The sequence below is a fragment of the Chelonoidis abingdonii genome, chromosome 19 (genome assembly GCF_003597395.2).
Source record: "Chelonoidis abingdonii isolate Lonesome George chromosome 19, CheloAbing_2.0, whole genome shotgun sequence".
NCBI classification, from domain to species: Eukaryota; Metazoa; Chordata; order Testudines; family Testudinidae; genus Chelonoidis; species Chelonoidis abingdonii.
The window spans coordinates 6,650,214-6,667,696 of NC_133787.1; the positions used below are offsets into that span (position 1 = coordinate 6,650,214).

The window sequence follows — 17,483 nt, forward strand, 5'->3', positions numbered from 1 at the left end:
AGCTGTCATGCAGCTGTTACAGGAGGCACTATAGACAGCTACAATCCATAGGGCCCTGGGCTGGAACCCGCAGTAGAGGGCAGGCCCGGGTTTCCCCCAAACCTCTGAATTCCTGATCAGACACAGGAGGAGTTGACCCAAACTGTGGGGAAGATCACTGAGGTTAGCAAATCTGCCAATTAGCACAGGACCCACCAAGGTAGAGGAGGAACTCTGTTACAGGGATTACAGGTATCATTTGCAAGGATGAAAAGATACATACATATCGCATAACCAGCATAGACCCAGATTGGGGTGCAAGGGTTTTTAAAGTGTCAGTGGATAAGTGGGCTCGGGTACGCCACCCATGGAATGAATAAGGAGTCCAAGTCAGTATCATTGGAGCGGATAAGTACACGGGTGGAGTGTGTCTCTTGGTCTGTCAGGGAAGGAAGTGGGCTATTTCCCTGGTCAGAGGTCTCAGTTACTCAATGTGGTATTGACTGTATCCTGTGATGTGTTCTGTATAAATATCTCTGGACCACCTGATGGTGTCAGACACCATGAGCTGTCTCATGAGCTGGGCGTAGCATCGACTGACCCCCGCATGCTCTCAAAACCGGCTCGTTGTTGGGGTCCCACGAGCCCAAGGCTCCCACGATCAGGGCGTGTACCTGGACTTCATAGCCCTGGGCTCTCAGGATCTCAGCCAGCGGGGCGTGCTTTGACTCCTTCCGTGCTTGGGCCTCGTGCAAGGCCGGAGACCGGTTTTCGAAAGGCATTGTGACGTCTACCAGGAGGATCTTCTTCTTTTCTGTGTCTGTCACCACGATGTCAGGTTGCAGTCGGCTGTCTGTCCCAGGATGTCGGAGTCCAGGGTGATCTTCCCCAGGGACCATGCCCACAACACTTTAGCTCCATCTTTTATCTTTTCCCATTGCCCTAAAAGCCCCACCTGGCTGTGGGACATGCAACGCACAGTGTCTTTGTTCATTGTTCTTCACACGTATTAGAATAAGAGCATCAAAAAGTCCAATCCAAACTTCTATCTCAGATTGACAAACAAGCCTATATACCAACAGGGACTTGCCCAGAATCCCCCTGCAGCCTAGCCCAGGTCTCCTCAGTCCATTTCTATGCTCTGTCCACTAGACCAGCTCAGCCATATTTCATTTGGTCCATTCAATGGAACGTGTCGCAGTCAGTGCGCCAGGGACAGTTGCTGTGGGGCTGCTTGAGCATTTCTATCTAGCCCCACTGTGCTCTGGCTTGGTGCTTTCTCTCACTCCCATCTTCTGGGATGATGTTTTTCAGCCTGTCTACAAGACTGAGGAGGCTGTGTCCCAATGCCAAAAGAGACACTTGGAGCCTAGGTCTGCCTTGGGTCCCCACGGACAGCAGTGACTAAGGTGCTATGTCACTCTGGTGAGCTGGGCACAGTCCTTCATCTGGCAGCGTTCAGGAGAACGGGGCTGGATCACCGTGATCCTGGCTGGGATGGGTGGGCCCAGGAGGGATTGAAAGGGGCAGCCTGCATTCTGAAGGGATTTGAGAGATGGGATTTCGGGGGCCAAGAGGCTACTTCACCCCACATCAAGGTGTCACTTAGTCTAGTCTAGGCAGGTTCTTATCCTGCCCTCATCTCTGAAGCATCCATGCAGCGTCCAGTTGGGAATTAAGGACTGGGAGTGACATCCGCCATGTGGTGTTTGATCTCTCTTGAGGTAAAAGCATGTGCAGTGGCTTGTCTTGTTTTGATAAGGTTTTATACATAGATATTCACACACTCTGCTCTGTGCTTCCAGTAGAGAAGGCAGGTCCGACGCAGGCTCCTAGTCCATAGAATGGGAAGGGGGAGGTTTGGGATGGGTCTGAGTTTGTGGGGGAGCTTGTTCCACTGTCTGGGGCCAGCCACCAAGTAAGTTCTGTCTCCTGCACAGCTGAACTTTTCCCTGCTGATAGAGAGTCCACTGGGCCAGAGGAGCGGAGCTGTCACCGACGGCCTCATCCCTGGGCCCAGGCCACGGAGCAGCTTGAGGATAAGGGCCGGGCTTCCACCAAGCCTGTCCCACTGGCTGGCACGGGGGTCCTAGCCCTGGATCCTCCCACTCTCTGGCCCAATGACTCTTCAAGCCGTGACTTGGTGTGGGGGGAGGAATAGGGAAGGGATGCAGTGAGGTTCTGCATGCTTAAAAGGAAGTGCTGCAAGACACAGCCAAGCAGAGGGATGGATTAAGTCGTCTCTGGTCCAGGGACTGAGCGAGAGGGGAGGAGAGTGGAGGCTGGCAGGTCGCACTGGAGATGGTAGGTCTAGCACCTTCTTCTACCCGGGGACTTGTCTGGCTTCACCTGCAGTGTTTAGGGAGGAGTGAGGCAGGCAGAGGAGCTGCTGCTCACAAGGGAGAGCTACAAGCTGGCTCCTTAGCGACTGTCCCCACCCTCCGCCCCAGACACCTCTGAGTGTGGGGACAGGGGACATTGCCAGGAACAGAGACCCCAAATGGCCCCCAAGAGCAGGACCCTGCATGGGCAACAGGGACGATGCCCTGACAGTGCCCCACAGACTCCTGCAGAAGGAAACTCCAGGTGGTGAGGGAGGCTGAGTTCTCTCCTGTGCTCCGCTCACTAAGATTAATTGAAATGAGACCACCCTGCTTCAACCAGCAGAGCCCCACTGCCCAGCCCTGAGCTGTCAAGGGAGCCCCCTCCCCCCCACTGCCCAGCCCTGAGCTGTCGGGGAGCCCCCTCCCCCCCACTGCCCAGTCCTGAGCTGTCAGGGGAGCCCCACCACTGTGCAGCCCTGAGCTGAGGTGAGCCCCCTCATGCACCCACACCCAGCCCTGAGCTGCCCAGGGAGAACCCCCACCACACTGCTCAGCACTGAATGGCCAAGGAGAACCCCTCGTTGCCCAGCCCTGAGTGGCCCCGGAGAGAACCCCTTCCCGCCCCACAGCCCAGCCCTGAGCTGATAAGGAGATCCCCCCACTCCCACTGCTGTGCAATTGGGCTTTCACTCAGTCACCTGGGCTGGGAGGCTCGCTCTCCCCCAGCACACCCATGAATATCCCCTGCACATCAGCTCGAGATCCTGACCTGGGAAGCAAAGCTAAAGGTTAAAAACTGCATAGGAGGTGGGGGGGGGCACGTTCTTCCCTGCTTTCCCCTTCCTTTCTGCCTTCCCTCCAGAGCTCCTACACTAATGACTTTACTGAATGCTGCCAATGGCTCCCTGGGCCCCCCAATTCCAGGTGGGTGGCTGAGACAGCCGGGCTTTGTGGGGTCACTGGGAAGAGAATAGCAGCAACCCCAGCATGAGGATTGGTCGGGAAAGTGGAGATGGGCTACCAGAGACGGCCTCATTCAAAGCCTCCCTGCCAGCCAAAAGACAGCTTAGAGCCTCTCTGGCCTGGGAGGCTGCCTGGGGAGCCAGCCAGTCACCCCCGGGAAGCTGAGACCCGGCTGGGAGGAGCAGCCAGCACTGCAGCCCTTGCCACACCACCACCCTAGCGTAACCAGTTCAGAGCGCCCCCCTCCGTTCCCCCAGATCTCTGGTCATGGCTGGACTCAGCCCCTGTTGGTAAGATGCCAGAGGGTACTGCACTGTGTTTTACACCCACGTGCTGGGTCTCACAGCCCCGGTTCGCAGAGCTCATGCAGTGGCCCTACACACAGCTGGGTAGACATTCAGGCTGCTGCTGGATCCTGCTCTCTGAAGCCCAGAGAGAGGAGGGTCCTGCTGGCACAGCTTGCAGCATTTCAGGCTTACATCCATGGATGGATCCCGTTTTTTCTAATTCTAATATAGCTCTATTACACCTGAATATTGCTCTGATTGACTGAGATGCTCAGCTGTTTATCTGATTTATGGACAAAAACTGCCTCCATCCTCTGAGCTGAACTCATGGCCCTGACCAACAACAACTCACACTCATACTCACGTTCTCCAGGACGTTCATTAACAACATGTTGTGGAGATGATGTTGCTAAACCGAATCACTTGGCTGAAATTCCAACTGTTCCTTCTTTCCCTGCGGAAGCTGGCAGCTCTTGCCCTCAGAGATTCTGCACTTTATCTGCATTGTAAACAGGAACTAATCAGAGATAGTGTCTGTGTCAGCTGAGTGTGTCCAACAGTGTTCAGCTCAGTGTGTCCAATATGCTTGGACCTGGCTACTGTGAAGCACAGAGGGGTTTATGGACATGTTTTTCTGACCCCCAGGGCTCTGCCGGAGGACTCTGCTCCAGTCCAAGGGCTTGGGGATGTGGCTGGAATGGCGCCCAACTCCTGTGCTTTGCCGCCATTAGCTGGGGTAAGCCTCCCTGCAGCTCCTGGTGCCTTGCCGCTGCCCGCTGCCAGGGGAGTAATTTACACAGAACGATTATCCCTACGCAAAGCCCGGGGAGGGCAGGTTGGCTGGTTGTTTGTGGGCACCGCACCACACGTGCACTTCCTGGTGCGGCATGGACATTTCACTGCCAGGCCCATTCGAAACCAGAATTTCCACCCGGGAGCGTGAATAATTTCTGGACCTAAAAGCCTATTCCTTCCTATCCCGGGTTCTCTTAGCTCTATTTGGCCCCTCCTGTAATCCCAGAACCAGTGGAGTCCCTGAGCAAGTACCCTCAGGGCCGGTGCAACCATTTAGGTGAACTAGGCGGTTGCCTAGAAGGCGCCAAGATTGGTGGGCGCCAAAAACGCGTGCCCCCCCAAATTTTCTTAAAATGGGTTGCAGCGGCCGCTGCGTAGTCTGAAGTGCCAGCGGCAGCATGCTGGCCTGCAGCCCTAGGTCAGCTTGGGCGCCCCGGGGTCAGCTGCGCAGCCGCTGGCGCTCGCCCGCAGTAGGCGCCCGTGGTCAGGAAGCCACCGCGGGCGGTCGCGGCCGCCCAGGGCGCTCCCGTGGGTCAGGGAGCCGCCGCGGCAGGTCCCGGATGGTCCTTTTGGCGGGGCGCCCCTGCCCCCGGGGTCAGGGAGCCACAAGACCCGCGCGGGGGGCGGCGAAATGTCCCGGCGCCTAGGGCGTCAGAAATCCTAGTGCCGGCCCTGCAAGTACCTAAGAAACAGCCTCCTAAGGGGGAGGGAGTGAGGCACTTCCACCCTAGTTACAATGGAGAGGCCTTCACATGGGCCTGCTCGGCTTCCCAAGGCAGCTCCCAGTTCCCCAGCCGGCCAGGGGTCGATGAACTCCTCTGCACAGGCATGGTCCAGGCCAGCTCTCCCTTCTGCAAGTGCCTCCCTGGGCCTGCTAACTGCACTGGGAATGTCTGGACCCCATTTCCAGCACCGGCACCAGCAGCAGTGCAAGTGCTGGTGCAGACAGAGTGCAGGGGGTTGGCACCTGTCGTGGATTAGACGGTCTGGGCCATGCTCCAGCCTTTAAACCAGGCCCTGGCAGTAACCCCTTTAGTGTGCCAGACTTCCACATGACTCTATTACTGCAGGCCTGGGTCTTTAGACTCCAGCACCTGTTTCTCACCGCGGCTCTCTGCAGCGACTCCAGCTGAGATCAGACACCTGAGACAGCCTGTTCCCTCTTAGGGAGCAATGCACTCAGCAGATTCAAAACTAGGTAGCTTTGATTAGTTACCTGGAATCCAGCGTCAGTAAGTCCTTGGCAGCATGAGACAGCCGAGCTTCAGAGTCCATATCAGTAGGACCAATGGTTTTGCCATGCCCTGATTCTCTGGGGTTCTTCTTCGCTCTCTCTGACTGTGTCTGTGTGAGTCCATTTGCTCATCGCAGCAACCTTAACAGACAGCCGCTTGCACCTCATCCCTTCATCTCCACCTATGGCCTTTTCACTCTGATTCCCTGCAGAGGGTTGGAGGAAGTTAAGCATTAATGGCCCAGTCCTTGGTTCTTCCATTATCAATGCAGGGTCTCCAATTCCTGTGTGTAGATTCCAGCCAGTTCTTGCTAAGCTGTCTGGTTCCAAGGAGAAAAACCCTTTCTGCCCAGTGGGTAACACTACAAAGTGGAGACATACCCTGAGGTTTATAACAATTGTACAAAAAGTCCCCACATTCCTCATAGCACCTCTCAGAAATCCTGCTCGACACTGTGACTGTACAATTGTCTCCTTCCAAGTAGCCCTTCCGGTCATACCCTCTCCGGCTGACACCCAGAGCCCAATTCAGGTAGTAGCTCCCTGGTGCACAAGGTGATTGCTCCATACCTGGCCAGCCTGTGCTTGGAAAGCTTGGCTATCACATCTCCTCCAAGAACAGGTTGCTACTCGCCTCTCCTGTGTGGATCCTCTCTTACCTGTTGCAGAGAGAGGAGAGCCCTCCCGCACTCAGCTCTGCTCTCTGGGGGAGTGGGCGAGGAGGAGAGTTGGTTAGTTAGCTTGTTAACCTCTGCTGAGTGCAGACATCCAGACCAGAAATCAAAGCCTAAAGCCGTTTTAATTTTTGCAGTTCACCTTTTACCAGTTTCCAGTCCCTGTAGTTCTTATATCACTAAACTCTGCTAGTTAGGTAGAGACCCTCAGCAGGAGATTTGTGATGTCAGATCCAAGAATAACACATACAGGCCATTAGAACTGGACTGGCCTCTTATAGGCAGGCTGGTAGCACTGCCTAGCATTAAGGCTGCCAATGCTTCCCATTATAAGACCCTGTTTTCAGCTGCTTATAACTTTGCCAGGCTTTAACCATTTAGATGGACATTTTTCCACCTGGGTTGTCTGCCCCACACTGAACTCTTTGGAAAATTTCAACCAAAACAATTCAGCCATGTCCAAGAACAAGGCTACGGAAAGAAGATGTTGTTTTGTTCATGTTAAAAAAATCGGGGTGAGCATTTTTTTTGAAAAGCTCTGGTGCCCCCACTTTGGAGCAGGAACTTGAAATGCAGCAGGGAGCAGGTGATTGTGTCAGGGAGATGCCTGTGAAAATCAGACCAAAATTCAGCCAAGTTATAAGCCTTTGAAAAACTGCAGCTTTTACTTGCTCAGTGGACACTTTGATTTTAGCAGCCACATTCCCTGAAGAGCCCATCTATAATATTGGTCAGGCTCCAGCTCGGGGCTGAGCAGCGCCAGGATGTTCCCTGTAATTGCAGCTCTGGGCCAAGCCAGGTACTGGAATGGAGAGGAGAGAGGCTGTCTCTGCTGGGTTCTCGATGCCGCCCTCCGAGCTCAGGCAGCGCGGAGCAGGAAGCTGCCTTATTTGAAGGCAGAGGGACAAGACCTGCCGTGAGTGGGGTGGCAGAGGATGTAGATTGGGAAAAGAAGTCCAGGGGGAAGACTGGGACTGGGATCCAGGGGAGACTGGGACTGTGATCTGGGGGAGGGGAATGGGGGGAGTGGGAGCAGGTAATCTGGGGGAGAGTGAGGTTGGATGAGGATCTTGGGGGGGACTGGGACGGATAACCAGGAGGGCAGGAGGAAGGAGGGAAGGGGGGGAGACAACTCTGCCAAGGAGCTGATGTGCAGGGGGAATGGCTGGGCAAGGACACTGGGAGAAGGAGGCCGGAGATGTCTGCTAAGACTGGATGACAAACCCAGAGAGGGAGAGTGGCCCTGCGAGCCAACAGGGATATAGATCAGATAAAGAGCCAGGACGGGGGGAGGGGGAGAGGGGACTGGGACTGGCTGGGCAGGGAGCCTGGGGGGTGGCGGGAAACAGAGACTGGCCAGGATAGGAGAGTGGGACTAGGTGTAGAGGGATGCCTGGGGTAGGAGGGGGAGTCCAGAGAGGTGAGACTAGGACTTGCTGGACAGTGAGACTGGTACTGAGATGAGGAGCCAGGGAGGGGGAAGAGACAGGCCTGGGAGAGGGACAGGTTGGAGGGAACAGGGCGGAAGGGGCCATGCTTAGGAGGCAGAGGCAGAAGAGTCTGTGACCACTTGTTCCTGATATCCAGGCATCCCAAATTTTTAAAATGTGGTAGGCGTGTCGGGAAATGCCACATCTGGTTTCCGCCTCAGGTGAACCACCGAAGGGCATGCTTGGGTGTTAGCCCCATTCTAATTCTGGCCTGTTGTTTAAAAAGCTCGTAGTCGTTCATGTGTTCTTTAGGCATTTCAGCTGCCACCTCTGCTAGAGCCTGGAATGGAACCCACAGTTCCTGAGGTCTCTGTTGTCAGCAAATATCTGTGAAATCCCCTGGCAAAATGTGTGTCTCATATCCCTCTAGAGTTGGCCCATAGGGAGCATGACAACCTGCTGCTGCTGCTATTGGTTCCTCCATTAGCTCAAGTGGCAGAGGTCTGTGCACTGGACCTCAGGATTTTAACCCTGCTGATGATCCATATTGGTGTAACTATGATGCCACATGATCGATCTTCTGTTTCTTACAGTTTGCTTTTTAAAAAAACATAGGAAATGCCAGAACCCTCCCCTCCCTGAGTGCACAGTATGGACACACCAGGGCTGGCTCCAGGCACCAGCTAAAGAAGCAGGTGCTTGGGGCGGCCAATGGGAAGGGGTGGCACTCTGGCCGCTCTAGGGGCAGCATGTCTGGGTCTTCGGTGGCCATTCGGTGGCAGGTCCCTCAGTTCCTCTCGGAGTGAAGGACCTGCTGCCGAATTGCTGCTGAAGAATGGAGCGGCGCGATCGTTCTGCCGCAGCTTTTTTTTTTCTGCTTGGGGCGACAGAAAACCTGGAACCAGCCCTGGGACTTATGCTAAGGAATGAATCCAGGCTGTACAGTGAAAAAAGCTGTTGTCTGTAGGAGCCCTACCGCATCTGTTGCAGGAGCTGGAAGGTGTGATGAATGAGGCAGGGGTTTGCAAGAAGAGAAAGGATGGTTTCAAGGGTAAGGCTATTGATTGCTGCCCTGGAGAACTGGATTCTATCCCTGCCTCTGCCCCAGAGTTCCCATGTGATGCTGGGCAAGTCACTAAAACCAAACTTTTCCCAGGTGGCCACTGAATGTGTGTTCCTTACTTTCTGGGTGCTCAAATTGAGACCTGGGGTCTGATTTGCAGAGGTGCTGAGCACTCACAGCTGCAACTAAAGTCAATGGGAACAGTACTCTGAACATAGTGCTTTATAATGCTAAATACTAAACTACAGAAAATCCGGTCCTAGGGGTCTCAAACGTAGAGCCCTCTGCAGATACACAATGTATATCCGCGGATGTGGATATCTGTGGCTATAACGTGGATATCCACGGATTCGCAGGGCTCTAGTGACAGTGGATGAGACCCACTGGGCCAGGAACCGCAGCAGCTAAAGAAGCAGCATGTCGGGCTGCCGCTCGCAGGAGCCAGCGCCCAGCCCGGGCAGCTCCTCCGGCATGGCTGTATCTCCTTCAGCCCTGCCCACCAGGGTGGGCACTAGGCTGACTGGCAGCTGTCTCTGGTCACACTAGTGTGTGCAAGCGGCGTCTCCTGACCAGGAGCCTGTCTCGCTCATTGTCATTAGAGCCCTGAAAGTCTGCGGTATCTGCTTTAGATCCATGGATGCCCGCATCTGTGGATATAATTGTGTATCCGCGCAGGGCTCTACTCAAAAGGGACACCCCAAAATTACTTTCGGCCTTAATCTCTCTGGTCCAGCTCCTCAAAGGTATTTAGGCACCGAACTTGCAATAAAGTCAATGGCTCTTAGGTGCCTAAATACCTGTGAGAACCAGTGCCTCTATGCCTCTGTTCCCATCTGTGAAATGGGGATAATACCACCCTCTCATCTCCCAGGGCTGTTGTGAATATAAACTCATTAATGTTCGTGACGCACTCAGATCTGGCACGATGAGTGCTATAGAAAAGCCTCTGGGGAAATGAATGCTTCTGTCTTCAGAGCAGGGTTTGTATCGTGTGTAGTAAATAAGGATGGGGTGGGGACGAGGGGCAGTCACACATTGACCAGTGAGGAGAAAACACACTGTTGAATAGCTCCTCATTCAGTGAGCACCGTCCATCCTCTGCACCGAATGAGGCAGAGGACCCATGGGAAAATAGTACATTATCATGCCATTAAAGACCATGCCATCGTGCATACGTACAAGGGGGCTGAACTCAGTTATATGGGCAACTTTAAATGTGGCATTTGAGCACTTGACTTTGCAACCTAAATAATGTTCTTTTAATGCAGTTCTTTTGCGTGTGATATAAGATCTAGTCTGGTGTCACCCATCGATAGTCAGCCCATAGCTCTGTCACTGACTGTAACACAAGTTTGCCTGTTTTCACCCTTTCCAACAGTGCTCGTGACTCAGATGGAAGTGGGAGCCTGGACCTACCATTATGGTCACAAATCTGATTACTCATGGGAGCTGGCCAGAAACTTTTGCAGGTCATTCTACACTGACCTCGTAGCAATCCAGAACCAGAGGGAAATTGCTTATCTCAATAGTATCTTACCCTACTCTAGAACATACTACTGGATTGGGCTACGAAGGATAAACGATGTCTGGACATGGGTTGGTACCAACAAGGCCCTGACAAAGGAGGCTGAGAACTGGGCTAGCAGGGAACCCAACAATAAAGGGAGGAACCAAGACTGTGCAGAGATTTACATAAAGAGGGACCGTGATGCTGGAAGATGGAACGATGAGCACTGCCAAAAGAAAAAAGGGGCTCTGTGTTACCAAGGTAACCACCCCACCACTGCCATTCTCTTTGGAAGTGTGGGTTTGTCTAACACGTGTAGGGCTGGGGAGAGTTGCTGGATTGACAGCTCTGGAGAAGTAAGTCCCTAATTGTCCATAGAAGAGTGTCGATGGGCTGGCTGCCTCCCACGCTGCCTCGTGGTCTGAGGTTGCTCCACAAGCCACTCCCGCTTCACCCAGCTGGAGTCTTTCCTTGCTGTCTGGAGTCTGTTCTCCCTGGCTCTCAGCCTTCCTCAGCCCTTTGGCTCCGGCTTCCTTCCAGGCCCAAACCCTGCCGGCTGGTGAAGGGTTTCCTGCAGAAGCCTCCTGGCTTGTCTCTCCCTGAGCACCCCCCTTCTCTGACGCTTCTTGCCACTTGTCCAGGGACATCAACTGAGCCCTGTTCAGCTGTGCCTACCTGGTAACTAGGGTTGGCTGGCCCCAGACCGCTAGCCCTTAAAGGGCCAGACGCATGGTTACAAAGAGGTATGGTCTGGGCAGAGGAACTTCACCCCCCCCCCCCCCCAGCTAGAGTTCCTCAACCCTGATCTGCAGGGTCAGTCGGTCTCCATGGCCCACTGAGTCCTGACTTCTCTATGGAGACAGCCACCAAGGGCCTGGTTAGTGCTAGCTGGTGTTAGGCATTAGTGATACTGCCCCATGGCCAGCAGCTCAAGCCTGCACCTGCTTTGCACGTTAGCCGTTGGGTGCAACACCTGTGCCTGGGAGCACTCACTGCTCTCTGTGCCTCGCTGGCTCCTTTGGCTGGGGAGTTAAAGTCCTGCCTTCCAAGTTCTCCCTCACAAATGGGCTGCGCAGACTGGAGCTGAACCTGGGCTCTGAATGAGTCTTGCTTTGATCCCTACATTCTTCTCATCACAAAGTCCCATTGTAAATTGACATGCCATGTGCTTGGTCCCAGGAGCACCTATTCTGAGCCCTTGGGAGATGCAGTGGCGTCTCCTTGCCAAAGAGTTACTACCCTCCTCGGAGTGCAATCAGTGCTGGGGGGAAGGGAGGTCAAAGCACAGCCTGATAGTCAAATGTGGCATATGCTGCCCTCTGATCAATGCCTGGGTGTGTCCCCTGCAGGCCCAGCATGCAACGCTCCATCTTAATCCAGAGGGCAGCCAACCTGTCCAACTTAGTGCTGTCCACAGGCAGCACCTCTGAGTGCAAGAGCCGTGAGACAATCTGTGCAAAGCAGCCACTGCCTCCAAGCTTCTGGCAAGGTGCCAATGCCACATGGCTGGGCAAAGCTTGGGTGCCCTGGGTGGTATCTAGTCCCCCACACCCCCAAGTGCTCTTGCAGGGCCTGAGCCAAGGCCTTTGAGAGCAGGGTTTTCCCCCATGACTTTAACAGGCTCTGGAAGAATCTCGCAGTGAAGAAATGCAGCAGGGTTGGAGTGCAGGATCCAGGCAGTGGGGCGGGTTCTGACTGGGCTAAAAGGAGCTGTTAGGGTGGATTCTAACCCAGCTGTATCTCTGCAGCGTCTTGCCAGCATTCCTCCTGCAGCCACCGTGGCAAGTGCGTGGAGACCATCGGGAACTACACCTGTGATTGCTACCCTGAGTTCTATGGGCCGGAGTGTGAACACGGTGAGGGCAGTCGAACAGGGACACTCCGAGGGGGAGCCCCGCTGCAGGGCCTGCTACAGTCACTGCATTTACTTTCTGAAGGGTCTCCCCAGAGACATTCTCTGGGGTGACTGCCTGGGCACCCCTCAGTGCTGCTCCTAGATTCACCAAAGAGGAGATCTAGCCCAGATGGAGGAGGGGCCTTTGCTATGGCTCCCTGGCCAAGGAGGCAGAGTGGGGTTGGGGTGTAGCCTCCCAAGCGCCCGCCCACCCTGTGGCTATAACACGCCCGCCCCAAGCCAGCCCAGGCAGTTTGCCTCCCTTAGTGGTAAGGCAGCCCCCCATCCCGCTGTCAGCTGGAGCTGCCCAAGCAGCACAGACAGTTGCGTCTCCCTTAGGGCTGATCAGGGTGCTTGTCAAAACGTGGGCATCCCTCTAGTTTAGCCCCTGAAGAGTCTAAGCAAAACCCACAACGGGTTGAGCAGAGTCAGGATGAAGTTGTTTGCTCAGTAATAGGTTATTATTGAGTGTTTGCTTTGCAAAGGTGCTCAGAGGCCTCAACCAACATGTCAGGCCCACTGCGCTAGGCCCTGTACACTAGAGCTGATGGTTTCAGCTTGTGAGACATTTTGTTATTTCAGAACTGGCTTCATTCCAAACCAAGACGGATAAGGACTGCACCAGGGCCTGGGACCTGAGGGATTCCAGAGTCCCAGAGGCCAGTTACCAGCTGCCTGCACAGGAGCAGAGCAGCCTGGGGAGTCACTGGCCCAGTACTCTAGGAGCCCTGGGATCTCCAGCCTGGGGCCGTCTGCATGGCAGAGCTACCCCAGAGCTGCACCCCCTGGGAGCTGGTCCTGGAGCTTCCAGGCTTTCAGCTCCATGGCAGGGACACTGAAAGCGCCAAGAGCCCTGGCTCGGACAGGGAGCCTAGCAGACAGCAAGAGCCCCTAGAGACCTGGCTCTGCCCCGAGACCCGACTCCCGACTCCCTGAGCTGGGGCTCGCGGGACATAAGAACGGCCACACTAGGTCAGACCAAAGGTCCAGCTAGGCCAGAATCCTGTCTTCTGACAGTGGCCAATGCCAGGTGCCCCAGAGGGAATGAACAGAACAGACAATCATCCAGTGATCCATCCCAAATCACCCATTCCCATCTTCTGGCATCCCCATCCCCGGCCATTCTAGCTGATAGCCATTGATGGACATATCCTCAAGGCACTTATCTAGTTCTTTTTTGAACCCTGTGGCTCTTGGAACACCAACAGAAACCTGTGTGTGTTTTGATGAAAGTGGGATCAAATCTGTAGTTGATTTGGTGAATCAGTTCTCTTCAGCACATTGGCATTTTCAGTCTAAGCTAAGTCTTGCCAGAACATTTGCAATCAGCTCTACTGTACATGGATGTAGTGCGAGAGCCCCTGTGCCAAAGAATTTACACTCTAAACAGACAAGGCAGACAAAAGGGGGGAGAATGGGCAGAATTGGCCACCCTCTCTCTTGCCCTGCATTGGGCTGGTGGAGGGAAACAGGTCTCAAGGAGGTTTTGAATGTGAGTAATTTGGCAGGTGTGTCAGGTGTACACAAGGTTCGGGTAAGAAGTCACATTGTTGGAGGGTTGTTTTTTTTTGCCGTCCACTGCAGCATGGGGCACGGGTCACTTGCTGGAGGATTCTCTGCACCTTGAGGTCTTTAAATCACAATTTGAGGACTTCAGTAACTCAGATATAGGTCAGGGATTTGTTACAGAAGTGGGTGGGTGAGATTCTGTGGCTGGGTTGCGCAGGAGGTCAGACTAGAGACAGACAATCATAATGGGCCCATCTGACCTTAAAGTCTATAAGTCTATGAGACTGGAGAGATTCATTTTGTATATCTGCCCTAGTCTGCTGGCCCATTGAACTGTTTCTCAATGAAGGTGCCATCATCTGTGTTTCTCTTTCTGCAGAAATTACCGACTTGATGGTGAATCAAACCCCAACCAGCATCAGTGATTTGGAAGGCTCAGAACTTACCATGAATTGTACATTCAAGACAGTCAATAACCATCACACCATGTATGTGCGATGGTATAACTATGGAACTAAGGGACTAAAGCAAGAGCTGGTGAATGAGAGCGATGTGATCACAACCGTGCATTTGGACAATGGGTTTGCCTCTCTCACTTTGAAGAATGTGAATTCATCTAATGCAGGAACCTACGTGTGTGAGGTGGGGATCACAGCAAGGAACCTGTCTGTGTCAGGAGCTGGAACCCAGGTGACCATCAGTAAGTGTCAGCAGTCTCATATGTGTTTTATTCTATGAGATCCAGATACTATCAGCTTCCTACAGAGCAAGGAAGCAGGAGCAGGGAAAGCCGTTCTGAGAGTAGTGCTTAGTCTGTGCCAGGCTTGGCAATCCATAGCCCCGGCATTCCTGGGCTTGCTGCATCAGTTATGAATGTGGAAAAAAAACCTGCTTGAGCCCTGGCACCTCTTTCACTACAAATTAAGCACTGCCTGAGAGACAGAACCGGAGACAATCACTGGCAAGGATTCCTGTAAGCTTCTCTACGTTACGCCCAGCACGGAGCTTCTTTATGACAGCCCCCACTGACTGGGCAGGGCAGGGCATAAGGCATCTGGAGCAACACTCAGTGCACCTGAGAATCTGTTCTTCTTTTCTATATCGGTTCTTTTACTGCCTCTTATCATCATAGTATCTGAGGCCCAGATTTGCAAAGGTATTCAGCCATTGCTCCACTCAGCACTAGCAGCCTATGTGACTTAGGAGCCTCTCTCATTGGCAGTCAGTGGGGCACTAAATCACTTTTGAAAATGAAATGTAGGCTGCTAAATCACGTAGACTTTGCTTCACTCAGCACTGCAATGTGTAAATACCTTTAAAAATCTGGTCTTGGGCAGCTTTCAGCCATGCATCAAGCCATGTGACTAACACCTGCCAGGTGTGGTCCATTCTCTCTCTCATCCTCTCCCAAGAGGGGGAATTGTGTGTGCAGTGCAGCATTTAGAGTGGGGGTTTTTAATGCATTTAACTGACACACACAGCTGAACCTGATGCTTGTGTAAATACAGATGTTCAGCAGTTGTCAACAGAATTAGTGTTTTGTGGAGGAGGTGAAGGTTCTAGTTAGTGCTGCAATCTCGAGCCAGTTCCAAGTATTGGGAAGCAGTGCGGCATCTCAACACTTCTGCGTGCTGACTGGGTTAAATGCTGATTTTGTAATGGCAAGGAGTTTTAAATTATTTGTACATTCAGAATCCTCCTGTTATTCTATTGTTATGTTAAGAGATACAAACCTTGTAGGGTTTCTGGTTTCCTTCCTCCTCTACTGAGCCAGTCCCTGCCCAGTGACAGATCCACCCCCCTAGGCTAGGTATGGAGTCCCGTTTATCCTGTGGATTGGCAGGTGCAGGGTTAATGAAGCCATTTCCTCTTGGGATCAAGGGAATTGGGAGAGGTTTTGTGAGTCTAGGGTGGAAACCATAGATGGGGTCAGTTAGGGGAGCGTTGCTGTTGGTAAGGGCTCTGGCCAGGTCTCTAGTGTGTTGCTCTGCTAGGGATTTCCTACTCCTGCAGCAGAATCAGCGGGCTGGCTGGCCTCATGGGAAGGTTCCCCAGGAGAATGCTGAACCCAGCCTGACGACCCCACAGCTCCCAGCAGCTGGCAGAGGAAGAGGAACCTGCTGGGAAAAGGGGAGGCCAAGGAAACTGCCTGTGACACAGAAAGGGGTGGGAAATTAAGGGGGAGGGGGAGAAACAGTTTTTACATCTTTAAACTGTCCCTGCCATCCCTTTATTTATCCATCAGCCTCTATCCCTCCTTTAGAGGCAAATCTGCCCCTCTTTCTGTCCCTGCATCCCACATTGGCAGGTTCTTCTTGATTTCAGATAAAGAGAGCGTGACAGGTTGGGTCACAGAAACTCCTTCAAGACTGTCACTAGATGTGCTGGGATACCACTGAGAAGAAACACCCCCTGCCAGAAAAGGCTTCTCTCCACTCCCTTCTTGCTGAGCTGGACGCACCAGTCGGCTCCAGAAACTAAGATTCACTTCGCCCAGGGGTCCTCAGTTAGCAGGGACTTTCCCAGTACCCAGTATTCAGTCTTTCTGGGAGCCTAAACCCTGAATACATCTGTCTTACTCTGTATAAAGCTTATACGGGGTAAACTCATACATTGCCTGCCCTCTATAACACTGATATAGACATAGGCACAGCTGTTTGCTCCCCCAGTATTAATTACTTACTCTGGGTTAATTAATAAACAAAAGTGATTTTATTAAGTATAAAAAGTAGGATTTAAGTGGTTCCAAGTCATAACAGACAGAACAAAGTATGTCACCAAGTAAAATAAAGCAAAACACGCAAGTCTCAACCTAATACAGTAGGAAACTGAATACAGTTAAATCTCACCCTCAGAGATGTCCCAATAAGCTTCTTTCACAGACTAGACTCCTTCCTAGTCTGGTCCCAGTACTTTTCGAACCAATGCCGTCGCTTATGGCCTGGGTCCAGCAATCACTCACACCCGCGTTCCAGTTTCTTTCAGACATCTCTTTGGCGTGGAGAGGCCATCTCTTGAGCCAGCTGAAGACCAAATGGAGGGGCTTCCAGGGCCTTTTATATTATCTGTCTTGTGGGTGGAAGCCCTTTGTTCTTCTGTGCAAAATCACAGCACCAAGAAGGAGTTTGTAGCCACCTGGGCAAGTCACATGTTCTTGAATAATTCCGCTTTTTGCAGGCTGACACCATTGTTTATATCATACCAGGAAAGCTCAGATGTGGATTGGTGTCTCCCAAAGTCCATTGTCAGTTAAGTCTTTCTTGACTGGGCACTCACTCAGAATAGTCCTTTCTCAAGAAGCTGATCAAATGCTTCACTGGTGCTACTTAGAATAAAACACATGAAGATACAAGTACATAGCCAATATTCATAACTTCAAATACAAAAATGATACACACATACAGACAGCATAATCATAACCAGTAAGTTACAGCCTTCCTATAGACACCTTACTTGACCTCCTACGTACAAGATTTGGTGCAACTATAGGACCTTGGTTGCAACAATGATCTATACGGACACAGTTCTTGTCAATAATGTCACAGGGAGCAATGCCGCCCACGTTGTTTTTGTCATCTGGATGGTTCCCAAGGCCCTTGTTATAATCTTGGCTGTGATTATTATAACAGAGTGCGTGATTTCAGAAAAGAGGGGTGATTGAAATGTCTGCAATGCGGTCACTGTGCAGTGTCAGCCACAGAGCTCGAGTTACACACGAGGTCCTTCTGCCTTTTCCTTTTGGGCAACTTCCCGGTCCCAGAGTGTTGAAATCTAAAAGCTGCTTCAGACCTGGCTGGGACTGTTGTTCTTGGCCTGGCTGTTCT

At 52.7% G+C, this 17,483-nt stretch overlaps 1 protein-coding gene across 1 annotated transcript in view; it reads left to right on the forward strand.

The window, feature by feature from the left end:
- The window catches only part of LOC142047954 (uncharacterized), a 101,987-nt gene that overhangs the window by 80,502 nt on the left and 4,002 nt on the right, over nucleotides 1-17,483 (forward strand). The window contains exon 3 of the mRNA XM_075073822.1: nucleotides 14,039-14,359. Coding sequence (XP_074929923.1) covers nucleotides 14,039-14,359 — 321 coding nt within the window. The remainder of the gene's footprint in view (nucleotides 1-14,038; nucleotides 14,360-17,483) is intronic.